This window comes from Talpa europaea (assembly GCF_964194135.1).
Source record: "Talpa europaea genome assembly, chromosome: 14".
In the NCBI taxonomy this organism is placed as follows: Eukaryota; Metazoa; Chordata; class Mammalia; order Eulipotyphla; family Talpidae; genus Talpa; species Talpa europaea.
Genome location: NC_140082.1, coordinates 35,108,312 through 35,134,166, shown reverse-complemented (window position 1 = coordinate 35,134,166; position 25,855 = coordinate 35,108,312). Strand labels below are relative to the sequence as shown.

At 40.0% G+C, this 25,855-nt stretch overlaps 1 protein-coding gene and 1 pseudogene across 2 annotated transcripts in view; both read right to left on the bottom strand.

Moving 5' to 3' along the window:
- Positions 1 to 25,855, bottom strand: part of IL2RA (interleukin 2 receptor subunit alpha) — a gene marked incomplete at both ends in the record, with an annotated part of 48,549 nt that overhangs the window by 5,002 nt on the left and 17,692 nt on the right. Inside the window, 2 exons of the mRNA XM_084254019.1 lie at positions 2,642 to 2,758; positions 5,103 to 5,285. Of these exons, the coding sequence (XP_084110145.1) occupies positions 2,642 to 2,758; positions 5,103 to 5,285 (300 nt within the window). The remainder of the gene's footprint in view (positions 1 to 2,641; positions 2,759 to 5,102; positions 5,286 to 25,855) is intronic.
- Positions 23,844 to 24,616, bottom strand: LOC311184106 (tubulin-specific chaperone A-like; annotated as a pseudogene). Its single transcript has 2 exons — positions 24,587 to 24,616; positions 23,844 to 24,139 (listed from the first exon to the last, which is right to left on the bottom strand). The product of its transcript is annotated as a tubulin-specific chaperone A-like (transcript).

Below are 25,855 nucleotides of genomic sequence, written 5' to 3'. Positions count from 1 at the left end.
CTGATGGCAGGCACCTGGAGTATGGCATGGGCATACATAAGTGGGCACACCTGAGCTGAGAGACTGAGCATATAAGGACAGGTTGGCAGGGGACCGTGAGGCAGAGTAGCCCAGAAAGAGTGAAGATTCCTAGCGCTCAGGCCTCCCTGCCTCCCCTGCACCTGGTTGCCTCACAGCTACAAATGGTGTAGAAAGATCATTAAAAGCCCGAAAAAGCTACTGAGGGTTCCAGGACTCTCCTTTACCTGTCTTCCCCGATCCACAGGGAATCTGTCCCATGCCTTGCTGGCACTACACTATCTCATACCGGTGAGACTAGCACATATTAAAAAGAACCTCAGCAACAAGTTTTGGAGAGGATGCAGAGGAAAAGGAGAAAATGGAATCCTATTCACTGTTGGGAGTATAAACTGGTGCAATGATTATGGAAAGCATTATAGGTTTACCTTAAAAAACTAAAAATGGAAATACCAAATGACCCAGAAATCCCACTGTGGGGTAAAGAAAATATCAGGCTTTTCTGCCCTTCCGCCATCAGGATAGATGATGGATCCTTGTCCTGAATGCATGCCTGATGGCGGGCACCTGGAATAGGGTGTGGGCATCGGTAGATGGGATTCAGCTGAGCTAAGACTGTGCTTTTAAGGGCGGCGTCACGGGGGGACGCCAGCAGCAATAGCAGCAGCAGCAGCAGTAGAAGCCGAAGCAGAAGCCGAGAAGCAGCAGAACGAACGCTAGAGAGCCTAGATAGAGTGAAGACTTGCTGGGGGCTGGGAGGCCTGCCAGCCTCCCAGCCAGCACCCCTGCCTGCCATATGCCTGGTGAACCCCAAATAAAAAACCTGCAAAACTACTGAGGACTCTGACTCCTCCTTTACCCGGTCTGCATGGGATCAGAAAACCTGCACTGTGTCCAGTCCTGCCCTTACACCCACCCTTGGACATATATCCACAGAACATGAAACAACAGAAAAACCTCATGTATTTCATTATTTCGTAGCAGCATAATTTACAATAGCTAGGACATGGAAGAAACCTAAATGTCCAGCAGGGATGACTAAATCAAGAAGATGTGGTATATATACACCAAGGAGTAGTAAATAGTCATAAGAAAGGATGAAATGCAGCATTTCCAACTAGATGGAGAATTGAGGGAATTACACGCAGCAAAGTAAGCCAGTGTGATAAAAACTAATACTGGACACGTACACAGCAGACAATTTGATAACATAAAACATTTTCAAAAATGAACATCCTGAGGGCCCTGAGGATAAGATGGAGGGGAAGGGAAAAGAACAAGGGAACACAAGGGATAGTGTGATCTTTAGAAATCTAAGGGTACTCTTAGAACTTTGATTAATTAATTAATTATTTTAAAAAGGGGGAAAGCTTTCAGGCAGAAAAAGAGTTCATGCAAACTCTACAGAGAACTGAGGAGGAGAATTGGAAGAACTGTCAAAGATTAGGCTATCTGTGGACTTTGGGAAAGCCTTGAAATTTTACAAATACATAAAGTGGAGAGATTGTTAGTAGAACAGTTAGCAGGTGGAAAGAAAAGCAAGAAGGAGCAGACTGCACAAGTGAAAAAGGAGAGATTAAAAACAAGTGTCAGAAATGTTCCTGAGAGCAAAGTAAGTCAGAATGATAAAAACTAATACTGGACACTTGCACAGCAGTCAATGTGACAACATAAAATACTTTCAAAAGCCAGCAGACATTAATAAACATTCTGAGGGCTGTGAGGTTAGAGGGAGGAAGCTGCAAATGATCCCAAAATTGAGTAAAAGAAGTAAATCAGCAGAAAGGTTCCTAGTCTCCTTTAGGAAACCTGAAATCTTATTCCAGTCTTGTTACATATCTGTGTCTCAATTCCTTCAGTCAATTGAAGTCCAGTTCCCTGGCTCAGGGTTGTGAGGGTTCAAAAGAGATTTTATATAAGATAATGTTCTTGCAAAGGTTCTAAATTGATCACATGACTATAGGGACTTGCAAAGTCAGCTGGTTTCCCCAGGCTGAGATTTTCCTAAAGGACTCTATTTCTTTCTGACGTCATAACTTGACTTCATCATTAGTCATTTTTGACAGTTGTGGCATCAGCTGGGTAGTAGCCGCAGCGCTCACTTATCCACAGCCCATTACCCGGGAGGTGCAGTTTCCATGCTCACCAATTACCACGACATAATCTATGCCTCTGTCCTGTAAAAAACATCTTGAAATAAATGCTTTGCTTGCAGTTCATTGGTTAGTACTTAAGGGGAAAACATAACATTTTGCGGGGGGTGGGGGGCAGGGACTGGTGTCTACTCATGTTTGCATCATCTGTCAGTTAGTCCTGTATAGTTATTGCCAACACATGGGTTTTGAATTGACTTGAATTGAATTGAGTTGAGTTGAATTGAATTCTTTTTGGCCAGTATATCAAACAGGAAGTGACCCAGAGGCCAGGTTGGCTGCTTTAAGTAAGAATGGCTTATTTCAAGCCGAGTCAACAGCCTGCAAATGCTCTGCAATTGTTTCTATCCACATAATGTTCTCAGAGGATGATGGGACAGAAATTCCTCCTTTGGGAACACTGTCTTTCACCTGCAAGTGAAGGGCTGGCTTCTGTGACCAGGTAAGCATCATTCAGATTCACCTCTTACCTGGGCGATTTACTTGATCTGTGAGCTGTATTTGACTTTGCATTTCTGTGGTTTTTCTTTCCTTCTGTTCTTCAGGGTTAGGTACAAATTGTTTTTCTGTGTTCTCGTTCTCAGGGGCTAGAGTGCATAGGAAAAATAAAGCAAATAACTTCACAGATGCTTAAAATAAAGCAAATAATTTTCACAAATGCTTAAAATAGAAAAATTCTCCATGCATACATCCCCTCAAAGAGGATCTTTCTAGTGCCTGTGACATGCCAGGCAACATCAGGGTCCTGGGTATAAGATGAGCTGCACACAAGCCTCGGGATGCTTAGAGGGCCCTGCTCTGGCCTGGTCCAGCACTGGCCTCTCAGTGTTCATGTGCATAGTGACAACAGCCCACAATGTCTCTGAAAGAACTGAGAGATTTTTTTCTTTGGTGGAATTTTTTGTGTATGTGTGTCTTCACTCTGTTCCAGCATCAACCCTGTCAACATGGTACACAGGGTATGTGTGTTGGCAATGGGGATGATTGAGTTCAGCAACTCATGGACTCTTGTTTCTGTAGAGTAGTTCATTTAAAGTTAGAGGCAGTTTTAAAGCAGTGATAAGAAAATCCTCCCCCATAGCACTCCTGCTGTGAAGAGTTGGGGTAAAGAGTTGAGTGTGGATATAGCAATGAGTGGGGACAGAATTTTGGCATAGAGTCAGCGAAGCGATCTGCTGGGCAAAAAGACAATGCAATGTTTCAGCAGAGCAGTGATCCCCAGACTGTGCCATACGTACAATGGACAAAAGACAGATGTAAGGTAGGTAAAAGTATCAGGCTTTTCTGCCCTCCCGCCATTAGGATAGAAGACGGAACCCTGCGGTCCTGAATGCATGCCTGATGGCGGGCACCTGGAGTAGGGTGTGGGCATATGTAGATGGGATTCACCTGGGCTAAGACTGGGCTTTTAAGGGCGGTGTTATGGGGATGCCAGCAGAAGAAGAAACATAGAAGCAGAGAATCACGACAGTTTGCGAAAGAACCCTGGAGAGCCCAGATAGAATGAAGATAGAATGGAGGTCCCCAGATAGAATGGGGGGCCTACCAGCCCCCCAGCACCCCTGCCTGCTGAGTGCCTGGTAAATCCCAATTAAAGCTTGCAAAAGCCACTGAGGGCTCCAAGACTCACTCTCTCCTCCTTTACCCGGTCTGCTGGATCAGAAAACCTGCTTAGTGCCCATTCCTGCTTTCACAATAGATGACCCACCACAGTCAGCCAACTCCTAATAACAGAGTGGATGAGAGACCTGGTTAAGAAAGGGGCTCATGTGAGCCCCATTTCTTGTTATTAAAGAAGAAAGTTCAGTGGCAAAATCATGGCATCAGATCAGCCTATGTTTAGAGAGTTCTTGAGAGCCATTCCTTCCAAATTCCATTCCAGGGAGGTGATCCACCTCCAGTATCCAAGCCTGTGCTCTGCCATCTGCCTGTCCTCACCAGCAGGCATGAGGTTTGGGACCTGATTCTGCTGGGGATTCCAGTCCTGTCTGGCAATGAGGGTCTCCTGGCCCTCCAGCTGCATTTTGAAGTCAAGAAATTCAAACTGAACAATTCCCTCTGTCTCCCTGCTTCTCTCCTGCTGGCTTGGAACCTCAGCACACTCCAGTGTGGCATGCCTGTGGGTTTATTATTCTCTTCACACCCACAGCCCAGAAGGAATTTGGAATTTGAAATAAAAGCCAGCAACCTTTATCCTGTCGGGGGAGGAAGTGCCTCTCCAACTGCCTCCATTTTTCTGTTCAGAACTTTTTCCTCAGCGTTGCAGAGATCACCTCTGAAGAGGAGGGGGGTTAAAGGGCAATGGTAATGGGGTGTTCTTAGGAATCCACACTGGCGTATTACTAGAGATGGAAGTAGGATAAGTATATTTCTTTAACCAGGATATGAATATTCTGAAGTGTTAGCTTTGGAAACCAAAGACTAAAGTGTTCATTCACCCTTACAGGGGAATGATGTTGCCCACTAGAATTATTATTCTTTTTTATATTTTTATGTAGATAGACTCATTCTACATATTCTTTCTTTATTTTTAAAATTGTGATAAATTATACATATTGTAGAATTTACCATGTTGACCATTTTTAAAAGCACAGTTCAGTGGCATTCAGTACATTTTGATTATGGTGAACAAGAATTATGTTTTAATTATTTAGTAATTATTAGTGTCATGTCTGTGTTCCCCTTCCAACACCAAGCATATACTCCTTGAGAGTCAGGCATCCCCTGTGCCTAGACTACTTCTTGGAAATAGGAGACATTCATCAAATATTTTTTAGTGAATGAATATTCCAGGAACCACTAAAATTCAGTATCATATAGGTGGAACTGGCCAATTTTTGTCTGTAGGGCTGAGTGAACAAAAGCAGCAGCTCTGTCTCTCTTTTCGGCAGTTCTTCCTGCCCCCTGGTAGTTATAAAAGCAAGTACTTACAAATGCTTTCACATTGACATTTCTTGTCCCAGGAAGTTTGGCTAAAGTTTCCCACACAGGTTATCATGCCCGTCTTTCTACGGAAGCCGACCTTGCATTCACAGTTTAATGAGGTGCCGATCTTGTATGCAGAGACTTTCAATATGGCATTTCTGAGTGTAGGTGGGTCATCATTACATATTTCTGCAAAGAAAAAGAAGCATATTAGGAGTCCAGGAGGTTCTGGTCAAGCACATGTTCAACTATGTGATGATTTAATCATGCACGCCTTAGCTTTATTTATAGAATATCTATCTCTATAGATATATATGTCTCCCACTTATTCCTAGGACGAAACTAAGGCTGCTACCATTATTATTTAGAAAACTTTATATCAGAGACAGTTCAAAATATAACTTCAAATTCCTCTCCAAACATAGCGTATTTCAAACTAATGAACAGAAATGTTGAAGTTTTATTCTGAATTTGCCTTATGCCAAGTAAGTATAGAAAGAACAGGAAGGACCAAAGAATATGAGGAAAGGAGTGGAAGAAAGCCATGTAAATTTAATTAGGGGAAGGGAATTTATTTGTGAGAAATATTTTTCAGGAACTAAGGATTGTTAGATTTTTCAACAATGAATGATTCTGTACCATTATTATTTTTTAATAATTAATTTTTTATTTTTTACATCATTGCTCATTTTTAAACAATGTTTGCTTCCCCCCACCCCCTCAGGTGTAGTCCCCGTAGAATTTCCTTCACCAATGCACCTGTGCACCATCACCTCAGCCCCCTGTGCTCCTCCCTCCCTTCTTCCCTCCCTCCCTCTGTTCCCTCTCCCTCCCTCTGATCCCTCTCTCTCCTCCTCCCCTGCAGGATGTCTCTGATTTATAATTGTCTGTTTTTTCTTTGTTGTGTTTTGTACTGTTATTATTTTTTTACACTGATGTCTTCTTTGGTTCCCCTACATTCCTGCTACAAGTGAAGCCATCGATATTTTTCTTTTTCCTTCTGACTTATTTCACTGAGCATAATTCCTTCTAGCTCCATCCACGTTGCTGTGAATGGCATGAGTTTATCTTTTTGATTGCCAAATAATATTCCATTATATATATATATATATATATATATATATATATATATATATATATACCACATCTTCCTGATCCAGTCATCTATTTTGGGGCATTTGGGTTGTTTCCAGGTTTTGCCTGGAAATAGTGCTGCAGTAAATATAGGGTCTGTACCATTACTTTGAAAATGTAATATGGACCCACAGGCTAGATAAAGAAAATGTATAAGAAAGTCCACAAGAACAGGACAAGCACTAATCATAAAGGTAAATGAAAGAAATTCTGTTATCTAAAAACATTAAGAAAATGACTATCGATTCTCAATATGCCCTCGAAAGATTTTGCCACATCTTTATACATCAAAAGAAAGCAAATTAGAAACCACCATAAAATAGTCAATAGAATGAGTAAAATAGATAAAAATGAAAAACATCAAATGTTGAAGAGGACAACAATGTTGTGACTAGCTGGTGAGAATGTAAAATTGTAGTTACTTTGGAAATGTTTTTTGAAATAAATATATTCCTACCCTATGATGGCCATTTTGTTCTCAGGTATTCATCTAAGAGGAATGAAAGTATACTATAAAAAAAGTAGTGCACAAAATATTTAAAGTAACTTATTAATAATAGCCAACTCAAATATCTATCATTATAAGAAGAGACAAAAAGCTTATGATCAACTAATACAGTAGAAAACTAATCAAAAATAAAAAGAATAAAAGACTGATAAATATAACATAGATACATCTCAAAAAAAGTGATGTTAAACAAACGAAGATAGGTATAGAATCATACATACGATTTGACTATGTTTATATGAAGCTCGGAAAAGACAAAGCTAGTACACAGGAAGAAGTCAGAGTACTTGCTTGTGGTGGCTGGGAGTGACTAACAGGAGAGAGTGGGGTGATAGAAATATTGATTATATGGTGGTACATATTTGCCAAAACTCATCAAATTGTACATTTAAGATCTGTGCATTTTACTATAGATAGTTTTCTCTAAAAAATTTAATAAGAAACACTTAGCAAATCTTGTAATTATTATTCATGAGCATAGACAATCAAGGATTGGCCTCACTTGCATTTGGAATCTGATAGCCACAAACCAAGAAGATTTCTAAACACACAAATTTGAAAAAAAGCAAATTTGTCTTTGAGGTGATTTTGTGTCCTTAAAAAGCTCTTTTTTTTTTTAACATCTACCATCTTTGCTTCTTCAAACTAGGAGATTGATTGCCCCATCACCCTAGTAATAAGTGATTTAGTAGCACACAGAATAATACTGATAGGGACAAGGATTTTATGGATGATTTTCAATAATGAGAAACTTTCAGAATTCACTGATAAAATAGTTTTCATCGAAGAGAACTTTGCAGTGACTCACAAATCAGATCACAGAATACTTAACCTTATTTTCTTTACTTTTTCATACTTTACAATATTCTCACAAACCCAAATTTTAAATTGGCAATGGGCTTGCTCTACCATTTTGTGAAACCACAACTGGCCACAACACTCAGGTGTGAATAGATAATATGAAGCAATCGATGTTCAGAGGTCCTTTATTAATGCAACAAGTAGGAAATTTGACTTAACTTACTCTCATTAGTTAAGTGTGGATATTATACGGGTAATGACGAACCTATGTCACAGAAGTTTGATTTCTGACCTGATATTTTTACCCTAATTGATTAAAATCTCTCTCTGTTGAATTAATTTCTTGATATATAACTAAACTTAAAAAGCTCTTTAATCGGGCCTCCCCTGGTGGCACCGCGGTTGGGCACTGGGCTATGAAGCTGCCCGCAGCCCCTGCAGTGCCCGGTTCGATCCCCAGGCACCGGCCAGGGTCCCACATGGCGCGACAGACCTCTCCTGCTGCTCGCTGCTCCCCTCAGCAGTGTACCTCGTCGTTCTGCCTGTTCTGCTCCCCGCTCTGGCTCTGGTGAATTCTCTCACCTTCTGACTGTACCCAATGCTTGTATAAATTAATTAATTAATTTAAAAAAAACCCTGTATTAAAAAAAAAAAAGCTCTTTAATCATGTGATGATATGCCTTTCAAAATAAGGTCATAGTAATGTCCAGAGTCATAATAAATCAGCCTGGGGAGTGGTGGCAATCACGTGGGGACAAGAGAAAGTTCCAGAACTTCTTACTCACATGGAGTTGGCTTTAAAGAAAATACCTTTCCTGGAATTTAAAGACACTGAAATTTCACTGAGCTGTAGCTAAAAACCAGTAAAGAGCCTGTAAAGCAGTAATCCCTTCCCTGGAATGCTTTGTCCAGGGTGTCCCAGATATCATCTGAAGAAAGCGGAAGACTGGTAAGTGTGTGGGAGAGGCAGCCCCGGATGTTTGTTTCACTTTAATGTGATGGTATTAAATCTTTTTTTAAAATCTTTTCTCAGCCTGGTGTCATAGAAGAAATATCAGCACACACAAAAAATTAGTCTCTCCTGATATCTTGCAGAGAATTACATTTTTATGACTCAGCAAAATGTCTTTAAATTCTCATTCCCTGTATTTTCACTGAACATTTTCCCCCCACACCACATGGCAGCTGCCCTTATTCACTAGCTTTATTATTTTTCATCAAATTACACTGATTTATTTTTAAAGATTAATTTATTATATATATATATATATATATATATATATATATATATATAAGAACTGGGGTGTAGGCCAGAGGTGTGGGGGGAGGCTGAGAGGATTCACCAGAGCCAGAGCGGGGAGCAGAACAGGCAGAAGGACCGAAGTACACTGCTGAGGGGAGCAGCGGGCGGCAGGAGAGGTCTGCATGCTATGTGGGACCCTCGGCCACCCCTCACCTGGTGGCCAGGGATGGAACCGGCGCTGCAGAGGCTGCAGGCAGCTTGGCAACCCAGCGCTCAACCGCTGCGCCACCGGGGAGGCCCCCAAATTGCATTGATTTTTAAGTAACTCATCCACTTTCTGCTGAATATATAGTTCAACTTCGGGTATTTAGTTTAGCAACCTAATCCCATTGGCAAGACGATACACATTCAAATAAATCCTGGTGGACTTGTACCAAGTGTAATTGCTTCATCACAGCTTATTTTCCCCATGTGTTGTTCTATTACCAATTTCAACTCTCCTTTAAATAATGTAAACATCATATTGAAATCATCATACTGATGATTACTTTTATAATATAATTTGTATAGTGTAGACTTCCCAGCATGTGTTTAATAGAAGCAAGAAAAAAGATCTTCTACCATTCTTTTCAAATAATGTTGGTAAATACTGTTTACATTTCTTTATCTTGGAAATTTATACTGTATATTGGCATGTTACTGAAGTCTCCGGCTAAAACTAAAAATAAAAAAATTAAATTGCTCAGCACTCTCTTGGCCACGTTTTTTCCCCAATCTATCATTCCAAGGACACCCCATGTCTTTCCTCACCACACATTAGTTGCCCTGGAACACATGTAATAAATGCTGCTTTAGAGTCATAGATCTAATAGGAGGTTGAAGTCAGAAAACATTTTTTTTTAATTTTTAAAGAGATTTTTTAAAGATTTATCTATTTTTATTTTACTTTTTAATATTTTATATAATTCTTACATCATTTTTCATTTTTCCCATGTATATAGTTTCATTTTGGTTATATTCCCCATAACAATTGCACCCCCCCTTATTTTGACCCTAGTCTTTCCTCTCCCCTTCCCTCCCTCCACCCCCATTGTGTGTCTCTGGTTTATAGTTGTTTGTTGATTTTGATTTTTACTTTGTATTCATTAGTCTTTTTCCTGGTCCCTTATTTAAGTTTTCTAAATTCCTGCTATGAATGAGACCATCTGGTATTTTTCTTTTTCTTTTCTGACTTATTTCGCTGAGCATGATCCCTTCTAGTTCCATCCATGTTGCTGCAAACTGCATGTGTTTATCTTTTTTGAATGCTGAGTAATATTCCATGGTGTATATGTACCACATCTTCTTGATCCAGACATCTATTTTTGGGCATTTGGGTTGTTTCCATAGTTTAGCTATTGTAAATAGTGCTGCTATAAACGTAGGGGTGCAGGTGCCCTTTTGATTTAATGTTTCTGTGTCCTTTGGGTAAATACCTAGGAGTGGAATTGCTGGATCATACAGAAGCTCTATGTTTAGTAGTTCAAGAAATCTCCACACAGCTCTCCATAGTGGTTGGACCAGTTTGCACTCCCACCAGCAGTGCAGGAAGAGTTCCTTTTCTCCACAACCTCGCCAACATTTGTTGTTGCTAGTTTTTTTAATATGTGCCATTCTCACTGGTGTAAGATGGTATCTTATTGTAGTTTTGATTTGCATTTCCCTGATTACAAGTTATTCACTAGCTTTATTCACACACACCCTAAAAAAAAAAAAAAAAACTTTGAAAATTCTTTCTCAAAATTCAGCTAATAGGCCTTTCTGTACCTTTACTCTTGCATTTCTCTTTCCAGATCTAGTTCTTGCTTATAGTAGTGGTGTTGACTTTTTATTTATTTATTTATTTTTATTTTTATAGAGGCATGTTTATTTATTTATTTGTTTGTTTGTTTATATAAGCACTGGGTACAGTCAGAAGCGTGGGAGGGTGAGAGAATTCACCAGAGCCAGAGCGGGGAGCAGAGCAGGCAGAAGGACCGAAGTACACTGCTGAGGGGAGCAGCGGGCGGCAGGAGAGGTCTGCGTGCCATGTGGGACCCTCCTCCAGTGGCTGGGGAGCAGCCGGGAACGAACCGGCGCCGCAGAGGCCGCTGGCATTTTGCAACCTAGCGCTCAACCGCTGCGCCACCGGGGAGGCCCGGTGTTGACTTTTTAAAGGAAATTGTTCTATGCTCTCAGCTCCACCCATTCCCTCAGTCACACCACAAGAGGCTTGACTACTCAGGAAGCAACAAAGAATTTTTGTTAGAAGGTAGGAAGGGAAATCTTGCTCTCCCTGTAATTTTTCAATATAAGCACTATTCTGGATTTAGATGTCCTTTTCTCTTCTGAGAATATTTAAAGCATCTGCTGCCAATGCAGTGCAGGAAAAAACCTTTAGATTACTAACTCTGTGTTGGGAGAGGAGGGTAAATGCTCAGAGCTTGGAAAGAAAATCTTCCAGGAGGAGAGTCCTACCACAGGCTCCCAAGGACCTGCTGAGCTCCTGCTGTAGGAAGAGAGACAGCCAGCATTTATTGCTCACCCTGAAAATCCCAAAGGCTTTGCCATATACTCAGAGAGTTAAATGCGCATTTCTGACATTGAAAATGTTGTGCATCTGATTTGGGATTTTTGCTATGAACAGAGAATTGAAAGACACAGACAGAATACAGCACACTCCACCCCGTCACTGTCCCTGAAATACTATCTGGGGCACATTCCACCCCGTCACTGTCCCTGAAATACTATTTGGGGCAAATCTTCCCTTGGGATATAGGTAGATTTGTTGCCTCTAGGGATTCTACCAACTAGAGTGCGATACCCCCATGGGCTCTTTTGGCTTATTCAGATGATTCCAGTGAGGTAACTGAGAGCTGCCCTCCTCTGACAGACCCATGTCACCTAACAGTTCTGGGGAGATTGGTGCATGAGGAATGTAGAACACTCTTTTCACTGTTGTTTTATTTTCCCTCCAACAGATTGCTTAACTCTCAACTCTTTCATCTTACCATGCCCACGCTAAGTAGGAAAAGATTAGGTATTTGTCATCCTCATGTCAAGAATGATAAGACTGACTCAGTCAAGGACACACAGCAACAGACTTAGGGATTCAACCCAGCTTTTCTGTCTCCTGGGCCTCTGCTCTCCTTCTGAGTAACAGAGCATGCATCAAACACCTGCCACTAGTTCCAAAAGGACAAATGTGCAGCTTCTGCCTTTTGGGGTTCAAATAAAAGATGAGAAACTGGTGAAACTGGGTATTCTTTTCTCCTCCTATAAGTGACTCATGCAGTAAGAAGAGTAAGTGATGCAAAGTGGGGGTTCTTAATTAGAGTTGGAATCCTGACAATCCTTATTTCATTTGATCATCTGCCCTCAATTCTACTTCCCCTTTATTTTTTACTCGTTTGTTTATAGAAAGGAACTAGAACTAAAAAGAGTTGTGTCCTGAGTAATTTTGTGTCCTTTGAGTTAACCAGAACCCTTGGACGGCAGCAGGTCATCAGAGCTGGGAGAATTGTCATCTGAGTCTGTTTCTCCACCACCAGTAGCACTAGGCTTAGGTGGTTCACAACAATGGCTCTCAAATTTTTTTAAAAATATTTTTATTTTTTACATCATTGTTCATTTTTAAACAATATTTGCTTCTCCCCCCTCAGGTATAGTCCCCATAGAGTTTCCTTCTCCAAGGCACCCGTGCACCATCACCTCAGTCCCTTGTGCTCCTCCCTCCCTCCCTCCCTCTCATCTTTCTCCCTCCTCCTCCCCTGCAGGATGTCTCTGCTTTATAATTGTCTGTTTTTGCTTTGTTGTGTTTTATACTGTTATTATTTTTTTACACTGATGTCTTCTTTGGTTCCCCTACATTCCTGCTGTAAGTGAAACCATCCGATATTTTTCTTTTTCCTTCTGACTTATTTCACCGAGCATAATTCCTTCTAGTTCCATCCACATTGCTGCGAATGGCCATGCCTCTCAAGTTTTAATGTAAATACAAGTTACGTGGGGGGTTTGTTAAAGTGTACATTAGATTCTGTAGAGTCAGCATAGAGACAATTGTTAACAAGATCCCAGGTGCTACTGGTGCTGTGGCCATACTTAAGTAGCAGTGGTTGCTGCATCTGCCCTCTCTTCCACCCCCTTCCTAGACCTGCCACTCTGGACAGAACAGGGGCCCTTGCCAGTTAAAGCTGAAACTGCTTGCTTTCTTCCCTGTGCTTTACTTAATATCTAAGAGAAAATGTCCTTGGCTGCAGAAAAGGTGGGTGGTAAAAAAGTTATGGGCTTGGTCTCCCCCACCCGCCAGCCTCTGATATTCAAAACAAGAGAGAATCATCTGGCTCTTGTGGCCTGGGTGAACAACATGAAAGATGAAGAAAAGAAAGGGGCTTCCAAAGGATGTGGACAGAGCCGGAGATAAGGTGCTTTGTTCTGTAGTGGAACCAGGTCAAGTTAACCACAGCCCATTTAGCAATGAGAAGAAGACCTCATCTTTGTCCTCTTCACCATCCTATAATAGAGATTGGACTATAACAGACATACTAGCTCACTAGGCACAGAAACTGAGACTTGCTGAGCTTTACACAAGGGACACAGGGGTAGATCCAAATCTTGGGGCACCTGTTAAAGAAATGATCTGGTTTTGGGCCTAAAGCTGTTCATCTTCCATGTCAGATCCAAGAAGAAACATGAAGCTAAGCCCAATATCAAAGTCAGTACCCAACTTCCTTGGGAAACCGAAACAGCAGTTTGGCCATATAGAAAGTCAGTGTTTTTGGTGCAAAATAAAATACCATGGAACATGTTGATTATTGCTATTAATTGGATCCTAGGATCTGAGAGCTGGGAGAGACCCCAAATATCATTCAGGTCAGTCACCACATTTTGTAGAAAAGGAAACTAAGTCTGTGGTCATTCCCTGAGCTGTGGTAAACCTGGGAATAGAGCCAAAAACCCTCGTTCCCTGTTCAGTGCTTTCCTGTCACATAGAATTAGAATTTCGAGGAAGAGTGTGAGGTATAGCTATGTCTAAACTATCTGGGTCACTATGAGGTGGTTGTAAAATGTTGTGGTTTAAGTCAGATTGTTATCTCTAAAACAGTCAGAGCACTCAGGCCCTCCATTTGAGGCTATTTGTATGATAGTAACTATGATACCTGAGCCCTGCCTGTGAATATCAATGCTCGCCACGATCGTGAAGGGGAGATGCTGTCATCGTGGCTTTACATGGCAGGAGGCTGAGGTACAAAGAGGTTCAGAAAGTTGCCCAAACCACTCAGCTCGATGTGGTGGGACAGAAATCACAAGAAAGCCTACTATTGCTAACTTTTAAATAACCTCACTTTTACTCTCAGGAAATTATTTCAAATAAACTTTAATGTGTCAAGAAGAAGCAAGGCTAAAGAGGGCAGAAGTATAGAGAAAATGTTTACATTGACCACAAAAATTCACACGGTGATAAAATTGGTTTCTCTGCAGAAATGAGGTTTAAAATGTGGAACAGGGCCTCCCTAGTGGCGCAAGGGGTTGAGCACTGCACTTGAAGCTGTCCACAGCCTCTGCAGCACAAGTTCGATCCCCGCCAGCCAGGGAGCTACCCACATGGCATAGCAGACCCTGGCAGCCCGCTGCCTCTGCAGCGCTGGTTCATTCCCCGGCCGCGGGTGAGGGTCCCACAAAAAAAATAAAATAAAATAAAATAAAAATAAATAAATCTTTAAAAACATAAAATGTGAACAACCACAAATTGCAGGGTCAAGGACCAAGGTGAAGGGATGCTAATGTGGGATGAAGAAGTTGGTCCTGGAGCCCCTCTGAGCCACCCATTAATCTTTTAATTGCTCATCTGTAGGGGGTTGGAGGTTATGACAGTGGAAGGGGTCATGAGAGAGTAGCTAGTTACTGGAATATTTCAGTTTTTTAACAACTCACATGGCTAGTGTAGTGTTTCTCAAGCCTTTCAATTTCAGAATTACTTTATACTCTTAAAAATTATCGATGACCCCCCCCACCCCGCCAAGCCTCTTATTTTTCTGTTTTCAGTCATTGCTTATAATATTGGAAATTGAAAAGTGAGAAAGTTTGAAAATATGTACTTAGCAATTCATTTAAACACAATAAACCGTTGCACTGCCAACCCAAATAATTTTTATGAAAAATAAATTTTCCAAAATAAAAAAAATCAGTGAGAAAAGTGGCATTGTTTAACATTTTTGCAAACTTTAAAAATGCCCGGTAAGTAAGTGGCTTCTCACATTTGTCTCTGCATCAAGCTACTGAAAATGTTTCAACTGAAGTATATGAAGAAAATCCAGCCTTTTACTGTTAGAGAAGGAAAAAGAATTTTAATTACTTTTTCAGGATTATGAGTGCTTTTTTCAAAAATTGCACTACTTTTTATTGAGGTAATGTTAGTTTACAAATGCCAAAAGATCATATTTGTTAATGTCCTTTCTTATCTCACCAAGAAAAAAAATTAAGTTTTGGGAAATGATTAAGTTCACAGTGGCAATACAAGTTTTCCAAAATTCTAATTTTTGCTTTAAAGCTCCACTTTCTTTATATTTATCATTATCAAAGCTAAAATTTATCACAATAAATAGAGTCATTTTCCCTGAAGTGACAGACTCATTGTTCAATTTCAAGAAATGGCTGAAAACTTTACTTTGAGAAACTCTTTACTAGGGTATACCAGATGACTATTAGTACTGATCCCTGGCTTCCAGAATGTTCCATCCTTCTGCATATTTTTTGGAAATGGCATAAGACTAAAAGTAGTTCCAAGATTATGGCTATTATTTGTTGTTGTTGTGTTCTATTATATGTTTGGTTCAGTTAACTTATTTAAAATCTATATGTATGACATATAAACACAACTCTGGCTCTTTCAAAGGGATCTATGCTCCCTGACAAGGTAACAAACCCAACCTGGAGTGTTACAGAATGTCTGTTTAGTGATCTGAGAAACCAGCATAGATATGATAGAAGGTGGTTGGGTCCTTCTCTCTCTCTCCCTCCCTCCTCCTCCTTTTTTTTCTCTTTTTCTCTCTGTCTCTCTGTCTTTGTCTCTCTCTCCCCCTAACCCCTGTTCTTCTACTTTTTTCAGTATAGGAGATATGAGGCTGTCAACACTGAGAGACTAGGGATGAGGTGGATGGATGGTAGGTCACACTTTGAGGGGCAGAGTTTTGAATTTCATCCTTATCTCTCCCTCACATTTCCTTCCCTAACACAGCTGTAAAGCAGAAAATCAGCAACCATCCCAGCACCAGAAGGAACTTATGAGTTTACCCCTGGGCAATTCATAGCATATTTGGGTAGAATGAAGGACAGTAACAGAGACTGGGATTGGCTGACCCCTGGGAAATCTGTCCTCCTGCTACTCTCCTCTTTGCCACCAGTGCTCAGTGACTACCAGGAGAGAGATAGCTCTTGGAGAAGAGAATACCTTTCTCTTCAGAGACAGTTGCCTGCAGGTGAAAGTGATGTTGGGACAATGGGGAAGGGGAAGACACAGATGATAACAGTAGACCTCTCTGGCCTGAATACTTCCTCCCTCCTCCCAACCCCAGACTCACCAGCTGGACATATCTGGGGTCCAGTCTTTGCCAGGTGTCTTAGGACATTTGGGTTGATATTCCAAGAAGAATGATCTCAAAGGGGAGGAAACCAAGCAAGGAATATCACCATTAGGATAGAAAGAACAGCAAACTGAAAAGCCTACACCTGCAAAAGCAGAATCACAAGAAAAAAAATAAGAATGTTCAATAGTGTTTAATATAGAAAACATGAGTCAGGGACAAGAAAATCTAGAGATTGGTTAAAATAACTAAAATATAAAGTATTCAACAAATGAGTTGGACATGGATATAGCAGAAAGTCAGCAGACCAGATGGAGAAACTTTCAAAAAGCATCAAGGATGGGTAATAATAAATTGAGTTTTATGGAGAGTAGATTTAGATGTCTCAGGTTCTTTGGATTTGTTGACTTATCCTTCTTTGTCAATTTTTGTTTTATGTATTTTAAAGTCATGTTGTTAAATGCATGTAAGTGTAGAATTTTATATCTTCCTGGAAGATTGAACATTTATCAATATCAATTGACCGTTGTATTTCTACTATTTTTTTTTAATTGCAGTGTTTGCTCCCTTTACATTGATTATAACTACTAAAGCATTTGGACTGATCCCAACCATTATTTTTTGTTCCAACGCTGTATTTCAAAAAGAAAGACAATGAGCTCGGAAGAAGGGTAATGCATTCCAAAAAATGGTGAGTGAGGTGAAAGCAAACTTGTGACAGAATCTAAACTGATATTCACACTATAAAATAATCAAAATGTTTATTCTGTGGGGTTAAAAGACATCAAGCTATAACTGAAATCCTGGAATTCAGGAATGTGTGTTAAGTTAAAGCATTTTCAGGTGATTTATTATTTGAGAGGAGAGTTATGATTTTGATTAAATTTTGTTAAACCTGGGTTCAAGTTAGAAATTTGAAAATGACAGAGTAAAATGACTACCTTACAATCTAGTACAGAAAAAAGAATGAAATTGAATTAAAAAACTTATTTAAATCAAAGCAAAGTAGAAAATGCATAAAAGGGGGAGCAAAAATAAAGAAAATAAGAGTGGGAATGAATCCAAATATGTCAGCAATGAGAATCTATGTAAATGCAATGAAAGAAAAAAGAACATTAAAATAAGGTCATATGATGTGTGTAAGACATGCTTAAAACATAAGGGCTCTGAAAGTTTGAAATGAAAAGAATGGGTAATTATACTCCAAAATAATGTTGTATGCATTAATATCAGGATTTAAGGCAAAAAAGATGAATAGAAATCCAAAAGTCAGTACAAACTGAAGGGTTCAATTAACCAGGAAAATATAAAAATTCTTCACTTGTATGTACCAATTATGTAACTTCAAAATATACAAACGAATGTTGGCAGAACAAGGATAAACTTACAAGTTTACCATCAGAGTGGGAGGATTTAATAAAGCTTTCCTTTGTGAGTGAATAAGCAGACAAAAAACATCACTAGAATATATAAAATTAATAAACTTAAGTAAGAAATTTGACAGTGTGGGCAACTGTAGACAACTACTCCAACAGCAGAATTCACTTTTTTTCCAAATACACACGAGACCTTTGTATGGTGGTAGAAGAATTGAAGGCAGCCTTGGACATAAAAAAGGGCATCTATGGGAAAATTGAAAGATGAGATGAAGAATAAAAAGAAGGACAATAACAAAGAGAGGCATGTTGTATAGACCATGAGCAGATCTAACACTTGATCCAAATGTAAAATGTGAAATGAATGTATGCACAAATAATTAAAATGAAAACCAAAAGGAAGGTTTAATATAAGAACCACAGGTCTTCAGAGCATAGTAAGAGCAGCTCAAAAAAACAAGAATTTCTTTCCGTTCTAACATGGAAGGATTATTTTCGCTAGTGATTTGCTCTGGTTCTAAGAAAGACAATGCAAGTCTTACTTTTTCCTGGGAGAAACCATAAACAGAAATCATGATAGAAAAATGTCAACAAGCAACTATAAACCAGAGGGGGGGGGGGGGGGAGGGAAGGAGGGGCGGGGAGAGGAAGAACTAGAGTCAAAATAAGGTGGGGGGGGTGCAATTGTATGGGGAATATAACCAAAATGAAAATGCATACATTGTGCAAATATGAAAAATGATGTAAGAATTATATAAAATAAAATATTAAAAAAAAGAAGAAAAACAGGGAAAGAAGACTTTTTTTTCCTTCTGAAAGTGAATTGCTTCTAGGTGTATACAAATGAAATGCAAATTACTTTGAAACAGAGGAAAAAGGAGATACCATCTAGGTATCACCTAGGTGATGACACTGCAAGGCATTATTAATATGACTTGACTGTTAACACCTGACAGTGGGCTAGCCAGTGAAATAGAGTGAAGATAGCCCCTGCTGGTGTCAGATTCTTACTAGGTTCCCGGAAAGAGAGTGAACGACAAAGATGGGGCCCTGTCTCATGGAATTTATACTTTAGACAAGAAAGTCAGTATTAAATAAATATTTACAAATAAGCAAATAGTCACAAAGATGCAAAATGCTACCAAAATGTACCATAAGCTACTACTTGAGTGTATTTATAATTTGACTTTTTGTCCCTTTTGCTTTGACATAAGCATTCTGACATAAGCATTTGATGACATTCTGACATAAGATGGATCGTGATAGTTAATTTGGTCCCTTATGGATTATTCATCCCAAGATTATTTTCTAACTATTTATGACCTGAGAGGCTAGCTTAAAAAAAAAAAACACAAAAAACCCTACACACACAAAGTTGTAGTCCCTGTATAATTCAGTGAAGGAGATAGGACTTGTGTGATCTTAATGTGAAGCAGAAAATGATACAGGTAGGAAAAGGACAAATTCAGTGTGATGGGAGTCCCAGAAGGAAGCAATTACTTGTGTTTGGTAAGTAGGATGGTGGAAAGAATGTCAGGGAAAAGAACGTCTCTTTACTTGAGCAAAATCTGGAAGGATGAGAGGCCTTTTCCCAGGCACCGAATATTAGAGGGGTAAAAGTGCACAGCATGGGGTGGGCAGGAGGCAAGGAGGCACGTTGGGGAAATATTGTACCTGTATGAGGAACCGAGAGCAAACCCATCCTGTTGAGGTCAGCATTGAGTGTCAGCACTCAGTATATTTAGAAGAGAAACTAGAAGGTCAGTAGCTAGGAAGACATCGGGGAGGATTCAGGTGAACTTCACTTATCACACCCTAAGTTGCCCTTTGAAGGTTTATGGCTGCCAGATGCTGTGCTCAGACCCGTTCATTCTTCAGGAAGGATGTTTGTCGGCAGCCATGTTTAAATGGCTAGCTGGGGGCAGCAGTGGGGCAGACGGAGGGGGGGGGGGCGAGTGCTCCTCAAACTTTTGTGTCCCCAAGAGAAATAAGGTGGAATTTATTAGTATGCAAATTCTGATGCAGCAGGTCTGGAGAGTTTGCATTTCTCCCAGGGGTTGCTGATGTTTGAAATCATACTTTATGGGCAATGAGGACTACCATTTGCCGATGGGAGCAAAGGAAAAGGAGAGCTGGAGATGACACTAAGGAGTCCAGCGGGGCAAGGAGAATTGCTGAGGCCTTCCATAGATGTAGATGATGGTAAGGTAAGAAATGTGAAAATCTTGCAGAGAAAACTTTGTCCTCATTTAAAAAAAAAAAAAAAAGATATATTTATTTATGCATATAAGAACTGCAGTGTAAACCAGAGGTGCGGGGCGGGGGGCAGTGTGGTGAGAGGATTCACCAGAGAGAGTGGGGAGCAGAACAGGCAGATCTACTGAAGTACACTGCTGAGGGGAATTTGTCAGTTTAATTGTCAATATATTTAATTTAATTTGTCAATATAATTCTCCTGCGAGGCAGGAGAGGTCTGCTGTGCCATGTGGGTTGCTCCCTGGTTGGGGATAGAATTCATGCTGCAGTGGCTGGCCATAGCTTGATAGAGCTGTCTTTAACCCCTGTGCCACCAGGGAGGCCCCAAACTTTGTCCTCATTTTAAAATGTTGGGCAGTTAGCATGTTCACGTAGGTTCAAGAGCCTGTTGGTTGACCTGGGTGTGCCACCTAAATGTTGAATGTCAGGGGCCTGAGTGATCTTGTTCCACTCAGTTTCACCTCAACTCCAGTGCCCTGTCTGTAAAATGAAAAAGGAAGAATTCCTCCAAGATCCCTGGCAAATTTCACAATGCCTTAAGCCCATCTCTTCCCTTGAGGAAATCCCAGTGGCAGGCTAGAAGGAGGACACAAAGCCACTATCTTTGATACTGGGATGGAATTTCCTATTATGAAAGTTTAAGGATCTTTAGATTTAGATTTACCAGCTTGAATTTGGTCATACTATCTCTGTAATATTGTCTTTTGGTGCACTAGTTTTTAAAAGGCTTACCCAAGATTCTGCATAATATTCTTTTGAAAGGAATTACAATCCCATTCAGAGATGAGGAAATGTAGGTTGAATCTAACTAGTTCTGATGCAGACCTGCTGCATCAGAATTTGCACACTAATAAATTCCATCTTGTTTCTCATGTGCACACAAATGCACAGCTAAGAGTTCAGAGCCAGTGCTCCAAAACAAAAGATCAGGCACTAACTCCATAGATCTGCTGCCACTCAACCCTTAGTAATACTGAGATTTTGATGGGAGAAGTATTTGCTTGATTGCCCATTCTTGCTTACTTTCAACTTCCTCCCTTATTTCTGAACTTCCTCGACTTTCCTTTTTAATACCTCAAAATTTTCCCACCTTTATAATTTCCTCTTTTTTTTTTTTTTTGTCTTTCATCATAAACTGTATTCTTGATCTCTCTAAGGCTGACCCCACTGTGCCTTAGATCACTTCCTCCTCAGATCACTTAGATCACTGCCTCTGGCGCTGTGCTGCTGTCCCTTCTCCAGAACGCTCCTTAGGTATAAGCACGCCAGGTACTTTAAGTTCCCCCCAACAACTTATCTTTTTTCCACAGAATTCAGTGACCTCCCTACCCACTCACTCCGTCACTGTTCAGCTTGTCTCTGCTTCTATTAGAACTATTTTTTTCAGAGGAGCCAAGAAACTCCTAATTGCCAAGACTAGTGACACTCACTGTCCTCTGTTTAGCACCTGGTTCCTTTAACTCTTTCTTCTTGAAATTTCACTTTTGAAAACAGTAAAAAAAATTCCACTTTTGGAGTAGTAAGAACTCATGACTGATTTCTGATTCCCCATCTCTTTGACTTTCTTTCTCCAATAATCATTTTACTTTCACCTTATAAATCCTCTAGTCCAAGGTTCCCCTATTATCAATATCTTATATTCATAGGGTATATTTCTCACAACTAAAGAACCAATAAATTGATATGTTACTACTAACTAAAGTTTATACTTCATTCAGATTTCCTCTTTTCACCCTTAATGTCCCTTTCCTGTCCAGAAACCCATCCAGGGCTCCAAATTACACTTAGTTATCATTTCTCTTTAGTATCCTCTTGACCCTGACACTTTCTCAGACTTCCCTTGTTTCTTGATGGCCTTGACAGTTTTGAGGAGTACTGGTCAAGTGTTTTGTGGGATGTCCCTTTATTGAAATCTGTCGGATGTTTTCCTCATGATTAGAATGGGATTACAAGGACAACTTTTTAAAAAGATTTATTTATTCATGCATACAAGAACTGGGGTACAGGCCAGATGTGCAGGAGGGTGAGAGGATTCACCAGACAGAGTGGGAACAGAACAGGCAGATGGACCGAAATACACTGCTGAGGGGAGTAACAGGCGAGAGAGGAGAGGTCTGGCATGCCATGTGGGTACCTCCCCAGCTGGCCGGGATCGAATCCACGCTGCAGAGGCTGCAGACAGCTTCACCTCCTGTGCCACCAGGGAGGCCCACAAGGACAATTTTTAATAAGATTTTCAAAGTAGTACTTGGCCAAAAAAAAAAGAAAAAGGGTTAAGAAGGGTTCAGCATAGGAGTCCCCTAATGATCTGATCTGATCTAGGCTCGTGGCATTTTCTTCAGTCTTTCAGGGGTCTAATCACTTCATTTGTTAGGTCTCTGCAGATGGCTTTCAAATGATAAAAGAATCTAAAATTTATTCAGTTCTTACCATTATCTAAAATCTGTTCTGAGTCTTTTACATATATTAACTAATTTAATTCTAACACCAATACAATGAAGTAAATGCCATAATTATTACTGGGATTTTATGAATGAGACTTTGAGGCTCAGACACGTTTAATAAGTTGGCTGAGGTCACCTACCAAGATTGCAGGGGTTAAAAAAAAAAAAAAGATTGCAGATCACAGGGGTAGAAAACTCACAGAAATGAAGCTGCAATTCTCACACAGGCTTCTTAATAGTGATTCTGTTGCCTCTTCCAGATCTACATTACTCCGCCTAGGTTCTAGCCTAGACATAACAGTGAACCCTTCTACCCACCTGGCTATCCTCTGAGTACTAAAATTTTGTTTCTAGGTAAAGGATACTTACTATTTCTTCTTTTATTTACCACTGTAATGGAAGTTTGAGCCAACGTAATCAGAGAAGAAAATATAGAGGCTTAAGAATTCAAACTAAAGTAAATGAAACCTCTATTCTATGACAGTGTTCCTATCTAGTAAATGCAAGAGAATCAATGATGAAATTAATAAAATAAAGAAATAATTTTAAAAGAGAGCAATCCACAGTGAATCCACATTACAAGATAATGCCAGCTAAGGAATGAAGAAAGCAGATCTCAAGGGATTGAGGTACAGAAAGACGGAACTCAAGGGAATTAGGTTTAATGAAAAATTCAGTTTTAAAGGCTATGTATTATTTGATTCTATTTATATAGCATGCTTAAAATTATAGAGATGGAGAAAAACTTGGTAGTTGCAGAGGATTTCGGAGGAAGGAGGTAGGTGGATGTGGCTACAAGCAGGTAACAGGAAGGATCGTCGTCATGGGAAATGCTGTGTATGTCAGCTGTGGTGGTGCTCACGAGAACCTCACATGTGATAAAGTTGCACAGAACTAAATGTACATGCAGTAATGAGTTCTTGTAAAATTGGTGAAATATGAATCTCAATGGATAGCATCAATGTCAACTTCCTAGATCTGATGCTAGTCTATAGTGATGGGAGAAAACAAATGAAGGAAATATTGCATATCACTATATTGTTAGTTACAACTGCATGTGAATCTACAGTTATCTCAAAATAAAAAGTTAAAAGTTAACAAATATATAAACAAACCTCTGTGCTTTTTCCTGTTCTTGTTTCTCTTAATGACCTTTACAATCCCATCATCCGAGTCACCCAAGCTTAAACTTCAGCATCCTTTTTATTTTTTTTTTAGACGAACTAATTTATTTGACACATTAAATTAAGCAAAGAAAAATATATGTAACTGCATAAAAAGAATCACATTCTCATACTACTTGAACATACTAGCAGTGGTCAAAATAATGAATTGTGGAATGGATCCCAGGATTTAATGCAAAAATACCCTGTACAGAAAAATTTCATGCTTCTAACTTCACTGAGTCCAGTACTGAACGTGCTTCTTTATATTCCTCAGCCTCTTCCAAGTCTTTTTCATTCCCTAATATCTGCAGAAGATCGGTATATGCAGCTTCCAACCTGCGCTGGCAATCTGGGATCATCATTCGGGACTCTTGCAGGATCTCTGCCTGCTTTTTAATGGCATAATTTTCACCATCTTCAGCTTTCATTTTTTAATCTTTTCTTCTTGTTGTTTTGCTTCTTTTTCATACATCACTTTTTCTTTTACCAATCGCTTCACCACGCCGGTTTTGATCTTTTTTTTTTTTAAATAATAAATTTTATTTTTATATTCCCCATACAATTGCAACCCCCCCATTCTGACCCCAATCCCTCCCCTCCCGCCCCTCACCCCCCAAAAAGTGTCTCTGGTTCATAGTTTTTTGTTGATTTTGATTTTCACTTTCTTATAGTTATTCATTTTCCTGGTCCCTTATTTAAGTTTTCTAGATTCCTGCTATGAGTGAGACCATCCGGTATTTTTCTTTTTCTTTCTGGCTTATTTTGCTGAGCATGATCCCTTCCAGCGCCATCCATGTTGCTGCAAATTGCATGTGTTTATCTTTTTTGTTTATAGCAGCACTATTTACAATAGCTAAGTTTTGGAAACAGCCCAAATGCCCAAAAATAGATGACTGGATCAAGAAGATGTGGTACATATACACCATGGAATATTACTCAGCATTCACCACCCGGTTTTGATCTTGATCTGCCTCACACGGGGATCCGCCATGGTCCCTTGAGCGCTGCGGGATGGAGTGGCGGAGAGCTGAGGAACCCGGGAGCAAGGCGCCCCGGTGGAGGAGGTTTTGTTCGCATAGCCGCCGCACCCCACGCATCTTCAGCATCCTTTTTAAATTCCACCTAGTCTTTGCCCTTTTATGAGATCACATCCCCAGAGTCTTTATTTCTGCCCACGCATTACGCTTGCATACTTCTTCTCTCATTTCTACTATTTTCACGACTCTACAACAGCCCTCCCAACTGCTCACCTGCCAAAGCAATGGCACCTATCGTTTCTGTCTACCTCTCATTTTTCCACCCTTCCAATATGTCCTTAACATACTGTCAAATGGAGCATCCAAACGCACAGAATGGATTGCAGTAGTAGCACAGTAAACGGTCTGGAAGGCTCATGCGTTCTGCATGGCATGTGTGATTCACCTCTGGTTATGCTGCCAAGGCCTCTCTCTTTTTCTTTTGATCTAGGAAATGAGTTTGTCTAAAATGGAAAAGGTTTTTGTTGGGAGACTTGACTGAATGCATTTTGCTGCTTTACTTTGAGGATCAAATTTACTAATTAACTAGCAGATGGGGGCCTTCCTGGTGGCGCAAGGGGTTAAGACGCAACCTATGAAGCTGTCTGCAGCCATTGCAGCAAGAGTTGATCCCCAGTCAGGGAGGTGACCCACATGGCACAGCAGACCTCTCCTGATTTGCCTGCTGCTCCCCTCAGCAGTGTATTTCAGTACAGCTGCCTCTTCTGCTCCCCGCTCTGTCTCTGGTGAACCCTCTCACCCCTCAGACCTCTGGCCTGTACCCCAGTTCTTATATACATAATTAAATAAATCTTTTTAAAAATTTAGAATATTGTGCTGATATGTGAATTTCAGGGGTATGAGTGACAAAAATGTATCAGTGAAAATAATGTAAGTGAAAGAATCTTGAAATCCACAAGACTCCACAAATCCTGATTGTTGCTATTATTACCCTCTGAACAGTGTTTTTAGAGACAAATAATAAAGTTACTTTGTTTTAGTTTTTGCTTAGCAAAGTATTTTTTAATATTACAAAATGCAATATAAGTAAGATATAAACTCAGTTCTAAATATTACTGTAATGTAGATGAAAATAATAATAGTTTATAGGCATAAGATATGTGCCAGGTACATGCTTATATTATGCCCAATTATCATAAAATTCCACTGTATTACATCCATACATTTTTCAGATGCTAAAATTTTGGACTAGT